This window comes from Coregonus lavaretus (genome assembly GCF_964263955.1).
Source record: "Coregonus lavaretus genome assembly, chromosome: 20".
In the NCBI taxonomy this organism is placed as follows: domain Eukaryota; kingdom Metazoa; phylum Chordata; class Actinopteri; order Salmoniformes; family Salmonidae; genus Coregonus; species Coregonus lavaretus.
In genome coordinates this window covers 17,810,809-17,831,282 of record NC_140007.1, presented here as the reverse complement: position 1 = coordinate 17,831,282, position 20,474 = coordinate 17,810,809, and the positions used below count along the sequence as shown (strand labels likewise).

General features: G+C 44.4%; 1 protein-coding gene across 1 annotated transcript in view; it reads left to right on the top strand.

The window, feature by feature from the left end:
* The window catches only part of LOC311147835 (TOX high mobility group box family member 2-like), a 137,271-nt gene that overhangs the window by 50,040 nt on the left and 66,757 nt on the right, over window positions 1-20,474 (top strand). Inside the window, exon 2 of the mRNA XM_084184640.1 lies at window positions 11,126-11,221. Within this exon, the coding sequence (XP_084040766.1) occupies window positions 11,126-11,221 (96 nt within the window). The remainder of the gene's footprint in view (window positions 1-11,125; window positions 11,222-20,474) is intronic.

Sequence of the window (20,474 nt, the reverse complement as noted above, 5' to 3'; positions counted from 1 at the left end):
TACTGTAGAAAATGTACTGTATTTAGAACCTTTAATTCAAACAGGGTTTAAAGAATGATGCCCACACATCAAGTCACTTGTGTCAGTTATCCCCTATAAATTCCAAGGTATCACTCAGATGATATATAGTATTATACTATAGGTGTATATACTACTGAAATGAACTCTACATGGACCTGCACTTCAACATTAGCCCTGTTTTTCAATTAATATGGCGATGGCGCCGGAGAAGATGGCTGCCGTTTTACAGCCCTCTAACCAATTGTACTATTATGTGTGTTTTTTCACGTTATTTGTAATTGATTCTGGACGTAATGTTTCTGCCATCGTCTCTTATATCCAAAACGAGCTTCTGGATATCAGGACAACGATTACTCACCTCGTATTGGACAACGATTTTTTCTTCAACGAGTCGTGGCTGAACGACGACATGGACAACATACAGCTAGCGGGCTATACGCTACATCGGCAGGATAGAACGGCTGACTCCGGTAAGACAAGGGGTGGCGGTCTGTGTATATTTGTAAACAACAGCTGGTGCACAAAATCAAATACTAAGGAAGTCTCGAGGTTTTGCTCACCTGAAGGAGAGTACCTTATGATAAGCTGTATACCACACTAATTACCAAGAGAGTTTTCATTTATATTTTTCATAGCTTTCTATTTACCACCACAAACCAATGCTAGCATTAAGATTGCACTCTATGAGCTGTATAAGGCCATAACTAAACAGGAAAACGCTCATCCAGAGGCAGCGCTCCTAGTGGCCGGGGACTTTAATGCAGGGAAACTTAAATCCGTTCTACCTCATTTCTACCAGCATGTTAAATGTGCAACCAGAGGACAAAAAACTCTAGACCACCTTTACTCCACACACAGAGACACATACAAAGCTCTCCCTCACCCTCCATTTGGCAAATATGCCCATAACTCTATCCTCCTGATTCCTGCTTATAAGCAAAAACTAAAGCAGGAAGCACGAGTGACTCGGTTAATAAAAAAGTTGTCAGATGACGCAGATGCTAAGCTACAGGACTGTTTTGCTAGCACAGACTGGAACATGTTCTGGGATTCTTCAGATAGCATTGAGGAGTACACCACATCAGTCACTGGCTTCATCAATAAGTACATCGATGACGTCGTCCCCACAGTGACCGTACGTACATACCCCAACCAGAAGTCATGGATTACAGGCAACATCCACACTGAGCTAAAGGGTAGAGCTGCCGCTTTCAAGGAGTGGGACTCTAACCCGGACGCTTATAAGAAATCCAGCTATGCCCTCCGACGAACCATTAAACAGGCAAAGAGTCAATACAGGACTAAGATTGAATCATACTACACTGGCTCTGACGCTAGTCGGATGTGGGAGGGCTTGAAAACTATTACAGACTACAAAGGGAAGCACAGCCGCGAGCTGCCCAGTGACACAAGCCTACCAGACGAGCTAAATCACTTCTATGCTCACTTCGAGGCAAGCAACACTGAAGCATGCATGAGAGCACCAGCTGTTCCGGATGACTATGTGATCACGCTCTCCATAGCCGATGTGAGTAAGACTTTTAAGCAGGTCAACATTTACAAGGCCGCAGGGCAGACAGATTACCAGGACGTGTACTCTGAGCATGTGCTGACCAACTGGCAAGTGTCTTCACCGGCATTTTCAACATGTCCCTGACTGAGTCTATAATACCAACATGTTTCAAGCAGACCACCATAGTCCCTGTGCCCAAGAACACTAAGATAACCTGCCTAAATGACTACCGACCCGTAGCACTGACGTCTGTAGCCATGAAGTGCTTTGAAAGGCTGGTCATGGCTCTCATCAACACCATCATCCCGGAAACCCTAGACCCACTCCAATTCGCATACCGCCCCAACAGATCCATAGATGATGCAATCTCAATTGCATTCAACACTGCTCTTTCCCACCTGGACAACAGGAACACCTATGTGAGAATGCTGTTCATTGACTATAGTTCATTGTTCAACACCATAGTGCCCACAAAGCTCACCACTAAGCTAAGGACCCTGGGACTAAACACCTCCCTCTGCAACTGGATCCTGGACTTCCTGATGGGCCGCCCCCAGGTGGTAAGGGTAGGCAACAACACATCTGCCATGCTGATCTTTACCACGAGGGCCCCTCAGGGGTGTGTGCTTAGTCCCCTCCTGTACTCCCTGTTCACCCACGACTACGTGTTACACGACTCAGGATATGACCCAGATGCAGACACAGGAGACGGAAGGTTCAATACACTGTAGTTTATTAAACCACAGGAGACAGGCAAAGGGCAGGTCGAGGATAGGCAGAGGTTCTTAACCAGGTCCGATTCCGAGAGGTACAGGACGGCAGGCAGGCTCGGGGTCAGGGCAGGCAGAAGTTCGTAAACCAGGTCAGAGTCAGATAGGTACAGGATGGCAGGCAGGCTCGGGGTCTGGGCAGGGACAAATGGTCGGAACCGGGAGGACTAGAAAACAGGGACTAGAGACAGAGGGCTGTGAGACAGTTTAATTCTCGACACATGAAAAGTAGGATGTATACGGAGGGTTCGGGGCAACAGAAGACAAACGGCAGAGGGGCTAAGAATCTTAGAGATGGGGAAAGGGCCGATAAAATGGGGGGAAAGTTTGCGGGACTCCAACCGGAGGGACAGATCCCGAGTGGACAGCCATACCCTCTGCCCGAGACGATATCGGGGAGCCGGGGTCCGGTGGCGGTCCGCCTGTCGTCGATACCTGGAGGTGGTCTTGAAAAGAGCAGACTGGGCTCTCTTCCATGTACGGCGACAGCGGTGGACGAACATCTGGGCCGAGGGTATGCTGACCTCTTGCTCAGGGAAGAGCGGGGGCTGATATCCCATCGAACACTCGAAAGGCGATAGACCTGTGGCCGAGCAGGGAAGTATGTTGTGGGCGTATTTCACCCACACAAGTTGCTGGCTCCAGGTGGTAGGGTTGGCGGAGACGAGGCAGCGAAGAGTCATTTCCAGGTCCTGAATGGCTAGCTCCGACTGGCCGTTAGACTGGGGGTTAAACCCAGAGGATAGGCCGATGACCCAATAAGTGTGCAGAACGCCTTCCAGAACCAGGACGAGAACTGAGTACCGCGGTCGGAGACCATGTCCACCGGAAGTCCATGTATCCGGAAGACGTGCTGCACCATGAGCTGGGCCGTCTCCTTGGCTGAGGGTAAGTTGGGAAGAGGAATGAAATGGGCTGTTTGGAAAACCTATCCACCACCGTAAGGATAGTGGTGTAGCCATCTGATGGAGGGTGACCAGTGACGAAGCTGAGGCGATGAGTGGTAGCGGATAACGGTTATTGACCGTGATGTCATTAAGGCCCCGGTAGTCGATGCACGGGCGCAGGGTTTTGTCCTTCTTTTCCACAAAGAAGAACCCACTCCGGTGGGGGAGGCAGAAGGACGAATACACCCTGAAGCCAGGGATTCCTCAATGTACGTTTCCATCGCCTTGGTCTCTGGACCCAACAGAATACAGCCGTCCCTGGGGTGGTGTAGGGAGAAGGTTGATCACGCAGTCGTAGGGTCGATGTGGAGGAAGTGAAGAGGCACGGGCCTTGCTGAAAACCTCCCGTAGGTCCTGGTACTCCTCCGCAGGAACGGCGGAGAGGTCCGAGGCTTCTTCCGAGGCCACAGGAAGACTTCCCGGGGCAGGCTGCGCTGACTTCAGGCAATGAATGTGGCAGAACGGACTCCAGCCCATAATAGCACAAGTAGTCCAGTTGATAAGGGGATTGTGTCGCTGGAGCCATGAAAACCCCAACACCACGGGTACCTGAGGAGACTTGATGAGCATAAACTGCATAGACTCACTGTGGTTCCCTGACACGGTTTGACCATTTACCATTTCATGCGTCAAAGATTATGGAAGTGGACGCTGATGTGGTTTGTGAATCTAATGGCGGTAGAATCAAGGAGAATTTGAATATTGTCCAAAGGAATGGAAAACGGAGCAAAGTAGTGTACAGTGCTGAAAATGTCCCTTCATATCTTGTAGGAGTACGGTTTGTTAATGAGGAGCAGCTGATCGGATTACCAATCTTGAATAATCCATTTGAGATATCCAAACTGGTGGAGAGAGTGCTGGGTAAAGTGAAGGCTATGAGGATCACGAGAGGCGGGCTTGTTTTGATTTTTTGTAGTTCTGAGGATCAGAAGGAACGTGTGTTGCATCTCACCCGATTTGAGAAGTTTGACGTGTCGTGTGTGTCTCTTCGGAACAGGGCACTCCTCAAGGGGGTAATATCTGGAGTCTCGTGGGAAGTCGATGTTGAAGAGATGAAATATATTCCTGAAGTGATTGATGCACATCGGATGAATCGGGTGGTGAATGATTAAAAAGTGAAGATTCTATCAGTTATTTAGTTTTTTGATATGGAGTCTCTCCCTACTCAAGTGCAGTTTGAGGTATATAAACTACAGAGTCTGAGCATTTATCCCAAGACCAATGCAGTGTGATGACTGTAAAGCTTTTGGACATGTTTCAAGTGTTTGCAGAAGGGAGAAGTTGTCGAAAAGATCATGTCATGTATTTTAAAAGTGCTGAAAATGTGACATGTTGCAATTGTGGTGGGAACCATGAAGCCATGTCTTTGGAATGCCCGACAAGGGTGAAAGAGAATGAGGTGGCCAAAGTCAGGGCTGTCCAAAGCATTTCATATGCAGCGGCTGTTAAAAGGATTGAGGTTTTGAATGGTGCTCCTGAAGAGTCCATGGTGGCGGATAAGCCTTCACTGCAGGCTGCCGGGGTTACCTTTCACCAGCAGGACCCAGATATTTTAAAGGTCAAGTAGATGGACTTTGTGGCCTTTATAGCTATGGTGATTAATGGCACTGCTAAGGTGTAGTGGAGGTCCAGGAAAATAGATATCATTGTGGATGCGGCGGAGCGGCTCCTGGGACTGAATGATTTCTCAGCGGAGGAGTTGCATGGTGTATTGTCACAAGCCGTACCACTCTCTCAGGCCCTAGAGCCTGAAAAGAGAGATATGGAGATTTGAAGGAAGGAAGAAGTGGGAGTTTTATTTTGGATTTGTCAATTAACTATTTTTATTTGGGTGGATTAAGTTAGTTTTCCCTATCACGTATGCATTTGATTTGTACCTTGTTTTTTCAACCCGGCCAGTTGGTGGCGGCAATACACCTTTTTGGGTTGTAGTCCACCATAAAACCCACAAAAGGAGAAGAAGAACATATTCTTTCTTTGCGTATCCCTCTTTGATTTAGAATATACTGTTGTACAAACAATATGCTGATTTAGGTCTACACCATCACTGGTATTATCAGGCTGTATAGCTAATTATGTTTGCTCTGACTCAGTACATGTATTAGCTAGCTAGCGATTAGCATTAGCGGCGAACAAGATTTAGGCCCAACTTGCTAAGAAAATACAAACTAGCTGTTTGCAGATGTAAGAAACATAAACTAATAGTGTAATTATCGAACGCTAGTGGATTTATATTAAGAAGCAAAGTGAAAACAGCATCTTGTCATCAACATTGTTGCATGTGCTGCATTGATCATACAGACTGAACGCAAGTGTCTCGTGGGCGAGGAACAACAAATGCACTCCTTGAGTGACAGGGGGCGGGGCTAGGTCAAGTAGCGAAGTAAACTATAAAAATGGATATTACACACAGCGTATCACATTTAACAAACCAAACATTCAAATACCGTTATAGAAAGTAAAGTAAAAACCCAAACCGGACCGTGCATCAATACCGGTATACCGCCCAGTCCTACTGACATAACTTTGTCACTCATTATTATGACGTTTTGCACATTGCAAACATATTACAAAACTTCAGTGAAGAGAGCAGCAGGGTCCCCAAAGGAATGTAGCCTGTAAGACATTACAGTATCATTCACTTCATTGGTCCACGGGGAGCTGGATTCCTCTCTAATTAATATAATAATATAATATAATATGCCATTTAGCAGACGCTTTTATCCAAAGCGACTTACAGTCATGCGTGCATACATTTTTGTGTATGGGTGGTCCCGGGGATCGAACCCACTACCTTGGCGTTACAAGCGCCATGCTCTACCAGCTGAGCTACAGAGGACCACTTAATTGAAGTTGTTATGGTCATTGGGATTGTTCTATTGGTCGAATAAGCCACGCAATCTCAATAAAGCACAGAAAAAGTATTTGAAATGATTTCAAATAGTATGTGTGCCAAGGTTATGCTTAATTCAGATTTTTGGAATTGACTCCCATTCAACTCATGAGTTGAAATTCCAATTGAATTGGCCACCGCACAGGATGTAAAATTTGAGTTTGAGTGACAGGAAGTAGAATTTAATTCAGTGCGATTCAAAGACATTTCACTCAGTCATAGAACGTGAGAGTTTCATTGAATCTGACAGGTCAAACTTCCAGACACCAAAGAATATATCACTTTTCTCTGGAAACAATGTTCATATTCTCTTTTAACCTTAGTGCTTAGAATAGCCAATTAAACTTCCACCAACCATTTCATTTGTTTGGCTTCTTTTTGTAGGATTTAGGGTCAACTCCTGTAAGTCGCCTAAATGACAAAAAAACTAAACAAAAAAACTTGAGGGTTAAACTAATGCATTCTGGGAAAAGTAGTATTTTCCCCATATTGAACTAAATTTAAGTAATTAATGAAATATAATAGAATATTTGCATACAGGTTTATTTTTTCCTTGATCATTCATTTTTAGTGAGTTTGTCTAGAAAATCAATTGTTTCAACAATATTTTATATGCATTTATATAACGACATGTTTTATGCACAAAATGTACACTGAGTATACCAAACATTAGGAACACCTTCCTAATATACTCAATTCATCAGGGCATGGACTCTACAAGGTGTTGATAGCGTTCCACAGGGATGCTGGCCCATGTTGACTCCAATACTTCCCACAGTTGTGTCAAGTTGGCTGGTGTGGTGGACCATTCTTGATACACACAGGAAACTGTTAAGAGCGAAAAACCCAGCAGCGTTGCAGTTCTTGACACAAACCGGTGGCCTGGCACCTACTACAAAGGCACTTACATTTTTTGTCTTGCCCATTCACATTCTGAATGGCACACATACACAATCCATGTCTCAAGGCATAAAAACCCTGTCTCCTCCCCTTCATCTACACTGATTGAAGTGGATTTAACAAGTGACATCAATAAGGGATCATACCTTTCACCTGGAGTCACCTGGTCCGTTTATGTCATGGAAAGAGCAGATGTTCTTAATGTTTTGTATACTCAGTGTATATTTGTATAGATTACACCTAATATAGAATAGAAGAAGCATTTGAATTTCACAGAATTCAAATATATTTCCTTTAACTGATATTCAAATTGCAATTCTGTATCCTGTTTTCAAATTGAATTCAAATTCAAGAATTGAACTGGAATTTCAGGCATTCTCAATTCAATTCTGAATTGAGAACAACCCTGATTTGTACCAAGGTCTGTTATGGAAAAGAGATGAGATGGAAGCGAACATCTGCTAGTGTTAGTCATACTTGCTAAACTGGATATAATTGAACCAGTCAACTGAAGTATTTTACAGAGATGATTCACTGTCTCAGTGGGATCTTTGATACTTTGAAAGAAATGTGACCCGAGGCAATATTCATTAACTGTAAATAATTGAGCGGCTTGGATAGTGTAGCACCAAGGTGAAATTAGCCTCTTATTATTTTAAAAAGTTTGTGTTCCTAGGGCTTTCCAGTTAGGATTATAAAAATTGTACAACCCTCCGACAAATTACTCACTAGAAAGATTCGCTATGGGCGTTAATAACTACCCAATCAGCTCCATATTGTTTCAAATTGATAAAATTAGATGTTTCCCTCTGTCTCGCCTTTTCTAGTACGGCGGATAGCTTGGTATATACTTTATCTCCGGTGCCTTCTACATTTCTATCTACACCCATTATTTTAAACATTTATATTTTAGTTATAAAGGAGACTCTCTTGTTCATAGAGACCTACAATAAGTGCATTCAAATAATGAGAAATAACCGTATCATACAAACATTGCAAGTAAAACCTTCTTCAAAGGTTAAAATAAATTGTATTTGAAGAGTTTCTTAAAAATGTGATTTCCATTTTGGGCCCCACTTGGATTGATCCACTTGTTCGCCCAATAGGGGGTAATGGAGCTCCTCATTGAGCCAGGCTGGCGACAGACCGGTAGATGAGTAACCAGGGCTCACGCGCCAGCTCTCCTAGGGGAAGCCTCACTGGCAAACAAACACATCTACCCTCTGCCAACGCTGAGTGAAGCAGCGTCTTTTTTTCTTTTAGTTTTTACCTCAGAGAGGATCAAATGGAGTTTGTTTACATTAGCTAACACATTTGCGAACCCATATCAGTTTTATGAAGGTTTAACCTCTCTTTGCCTCTGGTTCTTTTTCTCCTCTCTCTCTCTCTCTCTCTCTCTCTCTCTCTCTCTCTCTCTCTCTCTCTCTCTCTCTCTCTCTCTCTCTCTCTCTCTCTCTCTCTCTCTCTCTCTCTCTCTCTTTCTATCACCACAGTACTTTTGCATTGAGTCTCAGTAGTACCAATGTGGGGGAGGCATCTTCAGTTTCCGGTGATGCAACATAAAAGGCTGCTGAGACTTTATTTAACATTTTATTCACCCACGAACCATGTGACAAACGAGAAATGGGGGAGCTGTCAATGCCTTGATTGATTTTGCAGTGTCCTTTAAGGTGATAGGCCACAGCCACACCACGTTTTGAGGCCCGGGTTTCGGTATGTGTGCCTTGGCTTCACTAATTGTGTTCCTAACTGCTTTACAGCAAAGCAGTGTTGTGTTGGTAGATGTGCGTAAGTGTGGTGCTAAGAGGTGTGCATACATTCTGAAACGTGTTGGTGTGTGCATGTGCGGTGGTTGTGTGTGTGTGTGATTGTAGGACCATGTGTGTGTCTGTGAGTGTGTAGTGTGTGTTCTCATGTCTGTTTTTGTGGGTTTGGTTGTGTGTGTGTGTGTGTACATGTTTTTGCGTCCGAGTGTGGTGTTTGTTCTCATGTGTGAGTTTTTGTGTATGTGTTCTGTTGTATGTGTGTGTTTTTGTACGTACACTACCAGTCAAACGTTTGGACACACATTCAAGGGTTTTTCTTAATTTTTACACAAAAAAAATACATTGTAGAATAATAGTGAAGACATCAAAACTATGAAATAACACATATGGAATCATGTAGTAACCCAAAAAGTGTTAAACAAATCAATATATATTTTATATTTCAGATTCTTCAAATAGCCACCCTTTACCTTGATGACAGCTTTGCACACTCTTGGAATTCTCTCAACCAGCTTCACCTGGAATGCTTTTCCAACAGTGTTGAAGGAGTTCCCACATATGCTGAGCACTCATCCCAAACCATCTCAATTGGGTTGAGGTTGGGGGATTGTGGATGCCAGGTCATCTGATGCAGCACTCTATCACTCTCCTTCTTGGTAAAATAGCCCTTACACAGCCTGGAGGTGTGTTGGGTCATTGTCCTGTTGAAAAACAAATGATAGTCCTACTAAGCTCAATCCAGATGGGATGGCGTATCGCTGCAGAATGCTGTGGTAGCCATGCTGGTTAAATGTGCCTTGAATTCTAAATAAATCACAGACAGTGTCACCAGCAAAGCACCCCCACACCATAACACCTCCTCCTCCATGCTTTACAGTGGTAACTACACATGCGGAGATCATCCGTTCACCCACACCGCGTCTCACAAAGATATGCCGGTTTGAACAAAAAATATCCAATTTGGACTCCAGACCAAAGGACAAATTTCCATTGGTCTAATGTCCATTGCTCGTGTTTCTTGGACCAAGCAGGTCTCTTCTTCTTATTGGTGTCCTTTAGTAGTGGTTTCTTTGCAGCAATTCGACCATGAAGGCCTGATTCACACATTCCCCTCTGAACAGTTGATGTTGAGATGTGTCTGTTACTTGAACTATGTGAAGCATTTATTTGGGCTGCAATTTCTGAGGCTGGTAACTCTAATGAACTTATCCTCTGCAGCAGAGGTAACTCTGGGTCTTCCGTTCCTGTGGCGGTCCTCATGAGAGCCAGTTTCATCATAGCGCTTGATGGTTTTTGCGACTGCACTTGAAGAAACGTTCAAAGTTCTTGAAATGTTCCATATTGACTGACCTTCATGTCTTAAAGTAATGATGGACTGTTGTTTCTCTTTGCTTATTTGAGCTGTTCTTGCCATAATATGGTCTTGGTCTATTTACCAAATAGGGCTATCTTCTGTATACCCCCCTACCTTATCACAACACAACTGATTGGCTCAAACGCATTAAGAAGGAAAGAAATTCCACAAATTAACTTTTAAGAAGGCACACCTGTTAATTGAAATGCATTCCAGGTGACTACCTCATGAAGCTGGTTGAGAGAATGCCAAGAGTGTGCAAAGCTTTCATCAAGGCAAAGGGTGGCTATTTGAAGAATCTCAAATATAAAATATATTTTGATTTGTTGAACACTTTTGGGGTTACTTCATGATTCCATATGTGTTATTTCATAGTTTGGTGTGTTCACTATTATTCTACAATGTAAAAAATAATAAAAATAAAGAAAAACCCTTGAATGAGTAGGTTTGTCCAAACTTTTCACTGGTACTGTACGTTCGATTACGTATCCTCTCTATTTACAGTTCACAGTGAACCCTCTTTCCCGTCATTCAGCCTAAGCCATATAGACTGCTCCAGTTTGGTCAGACAGCCACTACTATGAGGCCTGGGAGCTCCATGACTCTTCCCTAGTCTCCAAAGCCTTGGCTCTGTGCCAGTGTTCAACCCGACACTTTTCTTGGGGTTGGGGGGTACGGGAATAGGGCGGTAAGGGGGTGGAGGAGGATGTCAGCTCATTAAGCTCCATTCTTCCCCGTGCAGCGCAGCACTGTATAGAACCACTGTTTGAGACCCATGTCATTACCCCTCGGCTCCCCCTGCACGCGTTGGGAGGGAAGGGTGAGAGAGGGGAGGATATTTTTGGGGCTAGATATGTTCCTTTTGAAAATGCCCTGCTTGTAACTCCGATCTAAAGAGCTTCCCTCGCCTTTCCTCCCCGTCCTTCTGTTCTCTCTCTCCCTCCTGTCTCTCTCACCACAGGCCCGGTACGGTGCGGGTGGAAGAGGTGTTCACCTCCTCCACGGTACCCCACCCCCAGGCTCCAACCCAACTGGGAAAAGACTGCCCACTACTGGGGTGAGATATGGCTAAGGCCCCCGAACCTCCTTCCTGTATGCTAAAGCCCCAGTGGGTGTTCCCAAAGGGGTTGGTACTAAGCCCCTTGTAGGTTCAGAAGGTTGTGATCCATGAATTAACGCTCTCTAGACTCTAGAGTTAGCACATTGGTGGTCCTCCAGCATGCCAACATGCAAACCCAGAGGCATACAACATTTATTTATTTACCATATTGAACAAGGAGCAGGTTAGCTAATTTGCTCTTGGGTGTATGTTCTACTTATGTTGTCTATTAGGCTTGGGTGGTATCTAGATTGTCATACCTTCATACCGACCTTGTGTCTCACAAGGCTCCGGTCTTCGTTGTTGTGTGCTTGTAAACAAACACCATGTGACTGGGGACTACCGGTAAGTTTCATAATGAAAAATTATGTGACAGGTGAAATTAAGAACACAATCTTCTTTATCTCCTAATGTATTGCACAAGTTGACTGCAGGTATTTACTTAAAAAGTATTTACAAATATTCACATTTATAAAAAACGAACTTAAAATAAATAGTTTCAACGGTATTAACGGTAATGAAAAACCATCCAGTGGATATTTCCAAATACCCTGGTATATGCTATATACGGTATACCGCCCAAACCTATTGTCTATTATAAATGTAATAGGATATCATGGTCATAAACATATGTAGGGATTTCTCAAAGCCACCTTTAGGGTCTTCGTGACGTTCTATACGGCTGTGTATATTTTGTAGTACATCTCACTGGAAGCTGAGAGTATGTTTATATTGTTCTTGTGCTCCCAATTATATATATTTAAAGTACACACTCACACTGCTCTGTACTCATCCAGACTCCATACACTCAAACCATCCCTTATGTTTCCCCCATGGTTGTTCTCGGTTGTTTTCACACGGAACCATGCAGGAAGAAAAGAACAGCCCGAGATGTAAATAGACTGATACGTTTCCCTTGCTGGGAATGATTTATTTTTGTCACTGCCAGAACAGTCAAAACTTCAGCTGTGCTTTTTTTCCTCTCTTCATTATATCCCTTTTCTCTTTCATAAGTTAATATGGTGCAGGGAGGCACGAGAGCAGTAGATTGCATTCAGATAACCAATTATATGCTAGAGAAAACCCAAAGTTTTTTCCCCCTACTGACGTTATCTGATGTTGCGGCGAGCCGAGGCAAAGAGCTGGGGTAATGTGACATTCACTCTGCCCTTTATCTCCCCATCGCTGTTTGCCAGATTCAGTTAAAAGTGGGTTCTGCTCTACATCCTCTACCCCGCCAGAGAACCCTCACACACACACGCGCGGGCGTGCACACACACACACACACACACACACACACGTGTAGACGCGTACACAAACGTGCACACACATGTGCACACACACATACACCCACAAGCACACACACAAACAAAGAAATGGCAGACACCCCCCCCCCACACACACACCATCCCCTTCCCCCTCCATGGCTGCACCTTACCGTTACATTTGAATGTGTATCTGTGTGTCTACAGTACAGTATGCTCTTTGGTGTAATTTGCTGGTGGATGGGTGCAGTAGATATACCTTTTGTTTGTTTGTGTGTCAGCGTGTGTTTGTGTGTCCATGTGTCCATGCATGCAGCATTTGCGTTTGTCTGTGTTCAGTGCTTGTCTACCTCTCCACTTGTTACCCTGTGCATGCTCATGTTTAGGGTTCTGACAGTTCATAGGTTAGCCAACACTACAGTATATGAGCTAACACAGTTGAACCTAAGGAAGACCTCTTATCCCCTGTTCATGCTAAAACTAAAGTGGCAGGCTAATTATATTTGGTGTTTTCCCCGACACAGGTTAATAGGTGGGCTGTCAGAGGCCGTAGTGGCTGGATGGGAGACGACAGTTTGGGTGGAACACATTTTCCAGGGGACTCAGGAGGACGTTTTATGAGGGCTCTTTTACTCACATGCTCACAAACTTTCTCTCATGTATACATTTACATTTACATTTTAGTCATTTAGCAGACGCTCTTATCCAGAGCGACTTACAGTTAGTGAGTGCATACACACATCCTTGTTCACACTGTCAAAGCAACAGACACTCAAGCTCATGAAGAAGCACACAACAGATGCATGCACCCTCACACACATAAAAGACTTGCAAACATATAGACCAAGAAGACTCACTGCGTATAAACAGTATTTATTATAAAGCTATTTCATTTCCCCTATTGTGGGCTGATGAGACTTTTTGTTATACTATGGCAGTAAATTTGAATTAGATTCCTCTTTATGCTTCAATCTTGTCTAGCCCTTGTGTTTTGAATATATTTTTCTCTACTATTGTCTTAACATTGGCTCTACAATAGTGGCCATGTGGCAGTAACTCCAAACTCTATCTGTCAGTATTTTGAAATGATTATTTTTATAATGGGAGTGAGTTGAAAAGCTTGGAGTTGAAAATGGTCATAGTGGCCAAATCAAATCGGGGCAAAAAGAAAAAACATGTCTAAAAACTGATTCCATCTTTCTTTCAACTATTGACCTGTGAGCATTGCTTGAATGGGAGATGTTTATCCTATTGTATGCGCTCGCAGTGAAAACAAGACGCCACCCCACCAAACCCCATTCCACAGCGCCTTTCTCTTCAATCTCTCTTTCAATCTATCTATTGTTCAACCTCGGCTGTGTTGTGGTGGTTCGACTGCAACAGCAAGTGGATGGATGACAGCCATCTCAGCCGGCTGTCATTTTCTTTTTACATATTTGCAGTGAAAACATTCCTCCATAGTTGGTCATCCTTCTTTTGCTCTTTAAATTATTAGTATTTTAGAATGAGGATAGTATTCTTTTATCAAATCAAATCAAATTGTATTTGCCACATGCACCGAATACAACAACCTTACAGTGAAATGCTTACTTACAATCCCTTAAACAACAATGCAGTTTTAAGAAATATAAGTGTTAAGTAAAGAATAGATAAGTAAAAAATAATTAAAGAGCAGCAGTAGGGAGGCTATATACAGGGGGTACCGGTACAGTGTCAATGTGCGGGGGCACAGGTTCATCCAGGTAATTGAGGTAATATGTACATGTGGGTAGAGTTAAAGTGACTATGCAAAGATAATAAACATATAGTAGCAGCAGCGTAAAAGAGGGGGTGGGGTGGGGGGGACAATGCAAATAGTCCGGGTAGCCATGATTAGCTGTTCAGGAGTCTTATGGCTTGGGGGTAGAAGCTGTTAAGAAGCATTTGGACCTAGACTTGGCGCTCCGGTACCGCTTGCTGTTTGGTAGCAGAGAGAACAGTGTATGACTAGGGTGGCTGGAGTCTTTGACAATTTTTAGGGCCTTCCTCTGACACCGCCTGGAATAGAGGTTCTGGATGGCAGGAAGCTTGGCCCCAGTGATGTACTGGGCCGTACGCACTACCCTCTGTAGTGCCTTGCGGTCGGAGGCTGAGCAGTTGCCATACCAGGCAGTGATGCAACCAGTCAGGATGCTGTCGATGGTGCAGCTGTAGAACGTTTTGAGGAACTGAGGACCCATGCCAAATCTTTTCAGTCTCCTGAGGGGGAGTAGGCTTTGTCGTGCCCTCTTCACGACTGTCTTGGTATGTTGGACCATGATAGTTTGTTGGTGATGTGGACACCAAGGAACTTGAAGCTCTCAACCTGTTCCACTACAGCCCCGTCTATGAGAATGGGGGCGTGCTCAGTCCTCTTTTTCTTTCCTGTAGTCCACAATCATCTCCTTTGTCTTGATCACGTTGAGGGAGAGGTTGTTATCCTGGCACCACACGGCCAGGTCTATGACATCCTCCCTATAGGCTGTCTCATCGTTGTCGGTGATCAGGCCTACCACTGTTGTGTCGTCAGCAAACTTAATGATGGGGTTGGAGTCGTGCCTTGCCATTCAGTCATGGGTGAACAGGGAGTACAGGAGGGGACTGAGCACGCAGCCCTGAGGGGCCACCGTGTTGAGGATCAGCGTGGCAGATGTGTTGTTACTTACCCTTACCACCTGGGGGCGGCCCGTCAGGAAGTCCAGGATCTAGTTGCAGAGGGAGGTGTTTAGTCCCAGGGTCCTTAGCTTAGTGATGAGCTTTGAGGGCACTATGGTGTTGAACGCTGAGCTGTAGTCAATGAACAGCATTCTCACATAGGTGTTCCTCTTGTCCAGGTGGGAAAGGGCAGTGTGGAGTGCAATAGAGATTGCATCATCTGTGGATCTGTTGGGGCGGTATGCAAATTGGATAATGGTGTTGATGTGAGCCATGACCAGCCTTTCAAAGCACTTCATGGCTACAGAAGTGAGTGCTATGGGTCAGTAGTCATTTAGGCAGGTTATCTTAGTGTTCTTGGGCACAGAGACTATGGTGGTCTGCTTGAAACATGTTGGTATTACAGACTCAGTCAGGGACATGTTGAAAATTTCAGTGAAGACACTTGCCAGTTGGTCAGCGCATGCTCGGAGTACACGTCCTGGTAATTCATCTGCCCCTAGTTCTATGAGTTAGAACTACAGTCGTGGTCAAACGTTTTGAGAATGACACAAATACTAATTTTCACAAAGTCTGCTGCCTCAGTTTTGATAATGGAAATTTGCATATACTCCAGAATGTCATGAAGAGTGATCAGATGAATTGCAATTAATTGCAAAGTCCCTCTTTGCCATGAAAATGAACTTAATCCCCAAAAAAACATTTCCACTGCATTTCAGCCCAGCCACAAAAGGACAAGCTGCCATCATGTCAGTGATTCTCTCGTTAACACAGGTGAGAGTGTTGACGATGACAAGGCTGGAGATCACTCTGTCATGCTGATTGAGTTAGAATAACAGACTGGAAGCTTTAAAAGGAGGGTGGTGCTTGAAATCATTGTTCTGCCTCTGTTAACCATGGTTACCTGCAAGGAAACATGTGCCGTCATCATTGCTTTGCACAAAAAGAGCTTCACAGGCAAGGATATTGCTGCTAGTACCTAAATCAACCATTTATCGGATCATCAAGAACTTCAAGGAGAGAGGTTCAATTGTTGTGAAGAAGGCGTCAGGGCGACCAAGAAAGTCCAGCAAGCGCCAGGACCGTCTCCTAAAGTTGATTCAGCTGCGGGATCAGGGCACCACCTGTGCAGAGCTTGCTCAGGAATGGCAGCAGGCAGGTGTGAGTGCATCTGCACGCACAGTGAGGCGAAGACTTTTGGAGGATGGCCTGGTGTCAAGAAGGGCAGCAAAGAAGCCACTTCTCCAGGAAAAACATCAGGGACAGACTGATATTCTGCAAAAGGTACAGGGATTGGACTGCTTAGGACTGGGGTAAAGTAATTTTCTCTGATGAATCCCCTTTCCGATTGTTTGGGGCATCCGGTAAACACCTTGTCCGGAGAAGACAAGGTGAGCGCTACCATCAGTCCTGTGTCATGCCAACAGTAAAGCATCCTGAGACCATTCATGTGTGGGGTTGCTTCTCAGCCAAGGGAGTGGGCTCACTCACATTTTTGCCTAAGAACACAGCCATGAATAAAGAATGGTACCAACACATCCTCAGAGAGCAACTTCTCCCAACCATCCAAGAACAGGTTGGTGACGACCAATGTCTTTTCCAGCATGATGGAGCACCTTGCCATAAGGCAAAATTGATAACTAAGTGGCTCGGGGAACAAAACATCGACATTTTGGGTCCATGGCCAGGAAACTCCCCAGACCTTAATCCCATTGAGAACTTGTGGTCGATCCTCAAGAGGCAGGTGGACAAACCAAAACCCACAAATTCTGACAAACTCCAAGCATTGATTATGCAAGAATGGGCTGCCATCAGTCAGGATGTGGCCCAGAAGTTAATTGACAGCATGCCAGGGTAGATTGCAGAGGTCTTGAAAAAGAAGGGTCAACACTGCAAATATTGACTCTTTGCATAAACTTAATGTAATTGTCAATAAAAGCCTTTGACACTTATGGAATGCTTGTAATTATACTTCAGTATACCATAGTAACAACTGACAAAAATATCTCATAACACTGAAGCAGTAAACTTTGTGAAGACCAATACTTGTGTCATTCTCAAAACTTTTGACCACGACTTTACATCGATTCCTCAACCAAATAACGCTACCAACAGAATATATACTCTCTGACTCTGTATTTATTGTCATAGAGTTGAATCTTGTTGTCTTCAAGTCAGTGTTTTGGAGCATTAGGCCTACCTGATACCTTGCTTACTGCTAGTAGTTTGGCCCTAAGGTTAGCTAATGAGACTGCAAAACAGAGAGTTTGTAGTATTGTAGTGGGATTCAGGTATAATGCCACACAATTTGATACTCACCCTACTAGCTCGTGTGGAGTGCTAATTATAGAGATGATCATACACTATATATACAAAGGTATGTGGACACCCATTCAAATGAGTGGATTCTGCTTTTTCAGCCACACCCGTTGCTGACAGGTGTATAAAATCGAGCACACGGCCATGCAATGTACATAGACACGCATTGGCAGTAGAATGGCCTTACTGAAGAGCTCAGTGACTTTCAACGTGGCACCGTCATAGAATGCCACCTTTCCAACAAGTCAGTTCATCAAATTTCTGCCCTGCTAGAGCTACCCCGGTCAACTATAAGGGCTGTTATTGTGAAGTGGAAACATCTAGGGGCAACAACGGCTCAGCCGCGAGGTAGAAGGCCACAAGTTCACAGAACGGGACTGCCGAGTGCTGAAGCGCGTAGCACGTAAAAATCACCTGTCCTCGGATGCAACACTCACTATCGAGTTCCAAACTGCCTCTGGAAGCAACTTCAGCAACTAACTATTCGTTGGGAGCTTCATGAAATGGGTTTCCATGGCCAAGCAGTCGCACACAAGCGTAAGATCACCATGCACAATGCCAAGCGTCGGCTGGAGTGGTGTAAAGCTCGCAGCCATTGGACTCTGGAGCAGTGGAAATGCGTTCTCTGGAGTGATGAATCAATCTTCACCATCTGGCAGTCCGACGGACGAATTTGGGTTTGGCGGATGCCAGGAGAACGCTACCTGCCCGAATGCATAGTGCCAACTGTACAGTTGGGTGGAGGAGGAATAATGGTCTGGAGCTATTTTTCATGGTTTGGGCTAGGCCCCTTAGTTCCAGTGAAGTGAAATCTTAACGCTACAGCATACAATGACATTCTAGACGATTCTGTGCTTCCAACTTTGTGGCAACAGTTTGGGGAAGGCCCTTCCTGTTTCAGCATGACAATGTCCCCATGCACAAAGCGAGGTCCATACAGAAATGGTTTGTCGAGATCGGTGTGGAAGAACTTGACTAGCCTGCACAGAGCTCTGCCCTCAACCCCATCGAACACCTTCGGGATGAATTGGAACGCCGACTGCGAGCCAGGCCTAATCGCTCAACATTAGTGCCTGACCTCACTAATGCTCTTGTGGCTGAATGGAAGCAAGTCCCCGCAGCAATGTTCCAACATCTAGTGGAAAGCCTTCCCAGATGAGTGGAGGCTGTTATAGCAGTAAAGGGGGACCAACTCCATATTAATGCACAGGATTTTGGAATGAGATGTTCGACGAGCAGGTGTCCACATACCTTTGGACATGTAGTGCATCTCTAAAATATGTATAGAAATACATATTTTCATGTGCAAATGAATTGTGTGGTAGAGAGGAGAAAACAAAAGGTGGATTTGAGGCACTGTTGGTGGATGTGACCTAGCAGTGCTGGTGCAGCTCAGTCTGTGTGGTTAGGATAGAGCAGTAGGACCCAGGAAGAGGCCCTGTTTCTCCTTATCTAACCACAACAGAGCATGTGTCGCCATGGCCACGGGCTGCGCTCTTTATGGGCTTACGGCTGTGTGGGTGTGTGTCTGTGTGATTGTGTATGTGTTTGTGTGTGTACAATATAACATTTTTATTTATTATTAATTTTTTTCTTTTATTTGTGACCGGTTGGTCCCTCTCAAAATTCAGTCACACATTGTTTCAGGAATTGTTTCAGGTTGAAGTTGGCGAGGACCTTCAGTTAATTGCACAGAAAGAGAAGGGGAAGATGGAGGAGTAGGGTGCTCAAACAGACATGCATATTGCATGAGCCCCTCCACCGCACCCCTTTCTTCACAGAATGGCTGAGCAGTGCTTGTTAATTCCGCTCGGTTAGATAATTATTTTTAGAGCGTTAGTGTACTGTACTGGCAAAAGCTTTTAAAGTCACAAGTATCGTACACTCGCTCTTTATAGATTGTCTTATATAAATTGACAAAAAATAAATCACTGTCAAAAGATTTTAATTCTACCATGGTACACTGCGACACATTGTAGCCACCAATGTTAATGGTTCAGAGACCACCTCGCCTGTGATTGAGATTTCAGTAACACTTTACTTCATTCAACTTGTCGCCATAACGCCTTCAGTTCTTCAGTCCTTTTTTCTGATTGGTGCCTCTATTACAACCCAGTTGAGTGGCCTGATTGATCAGCCTATTTGTTTTCCTACTGCAATTCAGCAGTAGGCCTATGCTGCACGGTAAAATGTGAAGTAATGTAATGTAGGCCTATGCAAGGTGTCTGAAGTGTTTCAACTTTGGCTAGCCCACCAAGGGGAATGGATTCTTAAGTGTAATGGTGGGATAGCAGACCTGGGTTCGAATACTATTTGAAATCTTCAAATACTTTTAGTGTTTGCTTTAGCCTGACTGGAGTACCAAAGGTTAGCACTTTAGGAACTACTCTATTGGTTCCATTGTGCCAGGCCAACTCAAACAAACCCAGATAAAGTATTTGTAATGATTGTAAATAATGTTTGAAGCCAGGTCTGTGGGATTGTTGTGTTGATATGCAAGAGGAAATAAGGATTAAGGACATTCAGCCTCCTAGATGTTCCATAGTAGGATAGTAGATATTATGGCAGTCATATTACCCCATCCATCAAAGGGTTTATTCAATGCAGCCTATAATTTTCAAATATAGCATTGAACAATCACGCAAGCCAAGATGAAAAGACAGCAACATTCTACCATTAGCACTCTGTAAATATTACATGTATACGCTCGTTAGCATTACTTCCACCTTGTGGGTTCATTATTTTTGAAGCGCTGTGCTCATCGATGATGGCAAGGCCTGACCTAGTTCTGGGCCATCCCTACCTATCTCTCTCTCTCTCGCTCTCTTTCCCTGTCTCTCTCTCTCTCTCTCTCTCTCTCTCTCTCCCCGTCTCTCTCTCTCCCCGTCTCTCTCTCTCTCTCCCTGTCTCTCTCTCTCCCCATCTCTCTCTCTCTCCCCATCTCTCTCTCTCTC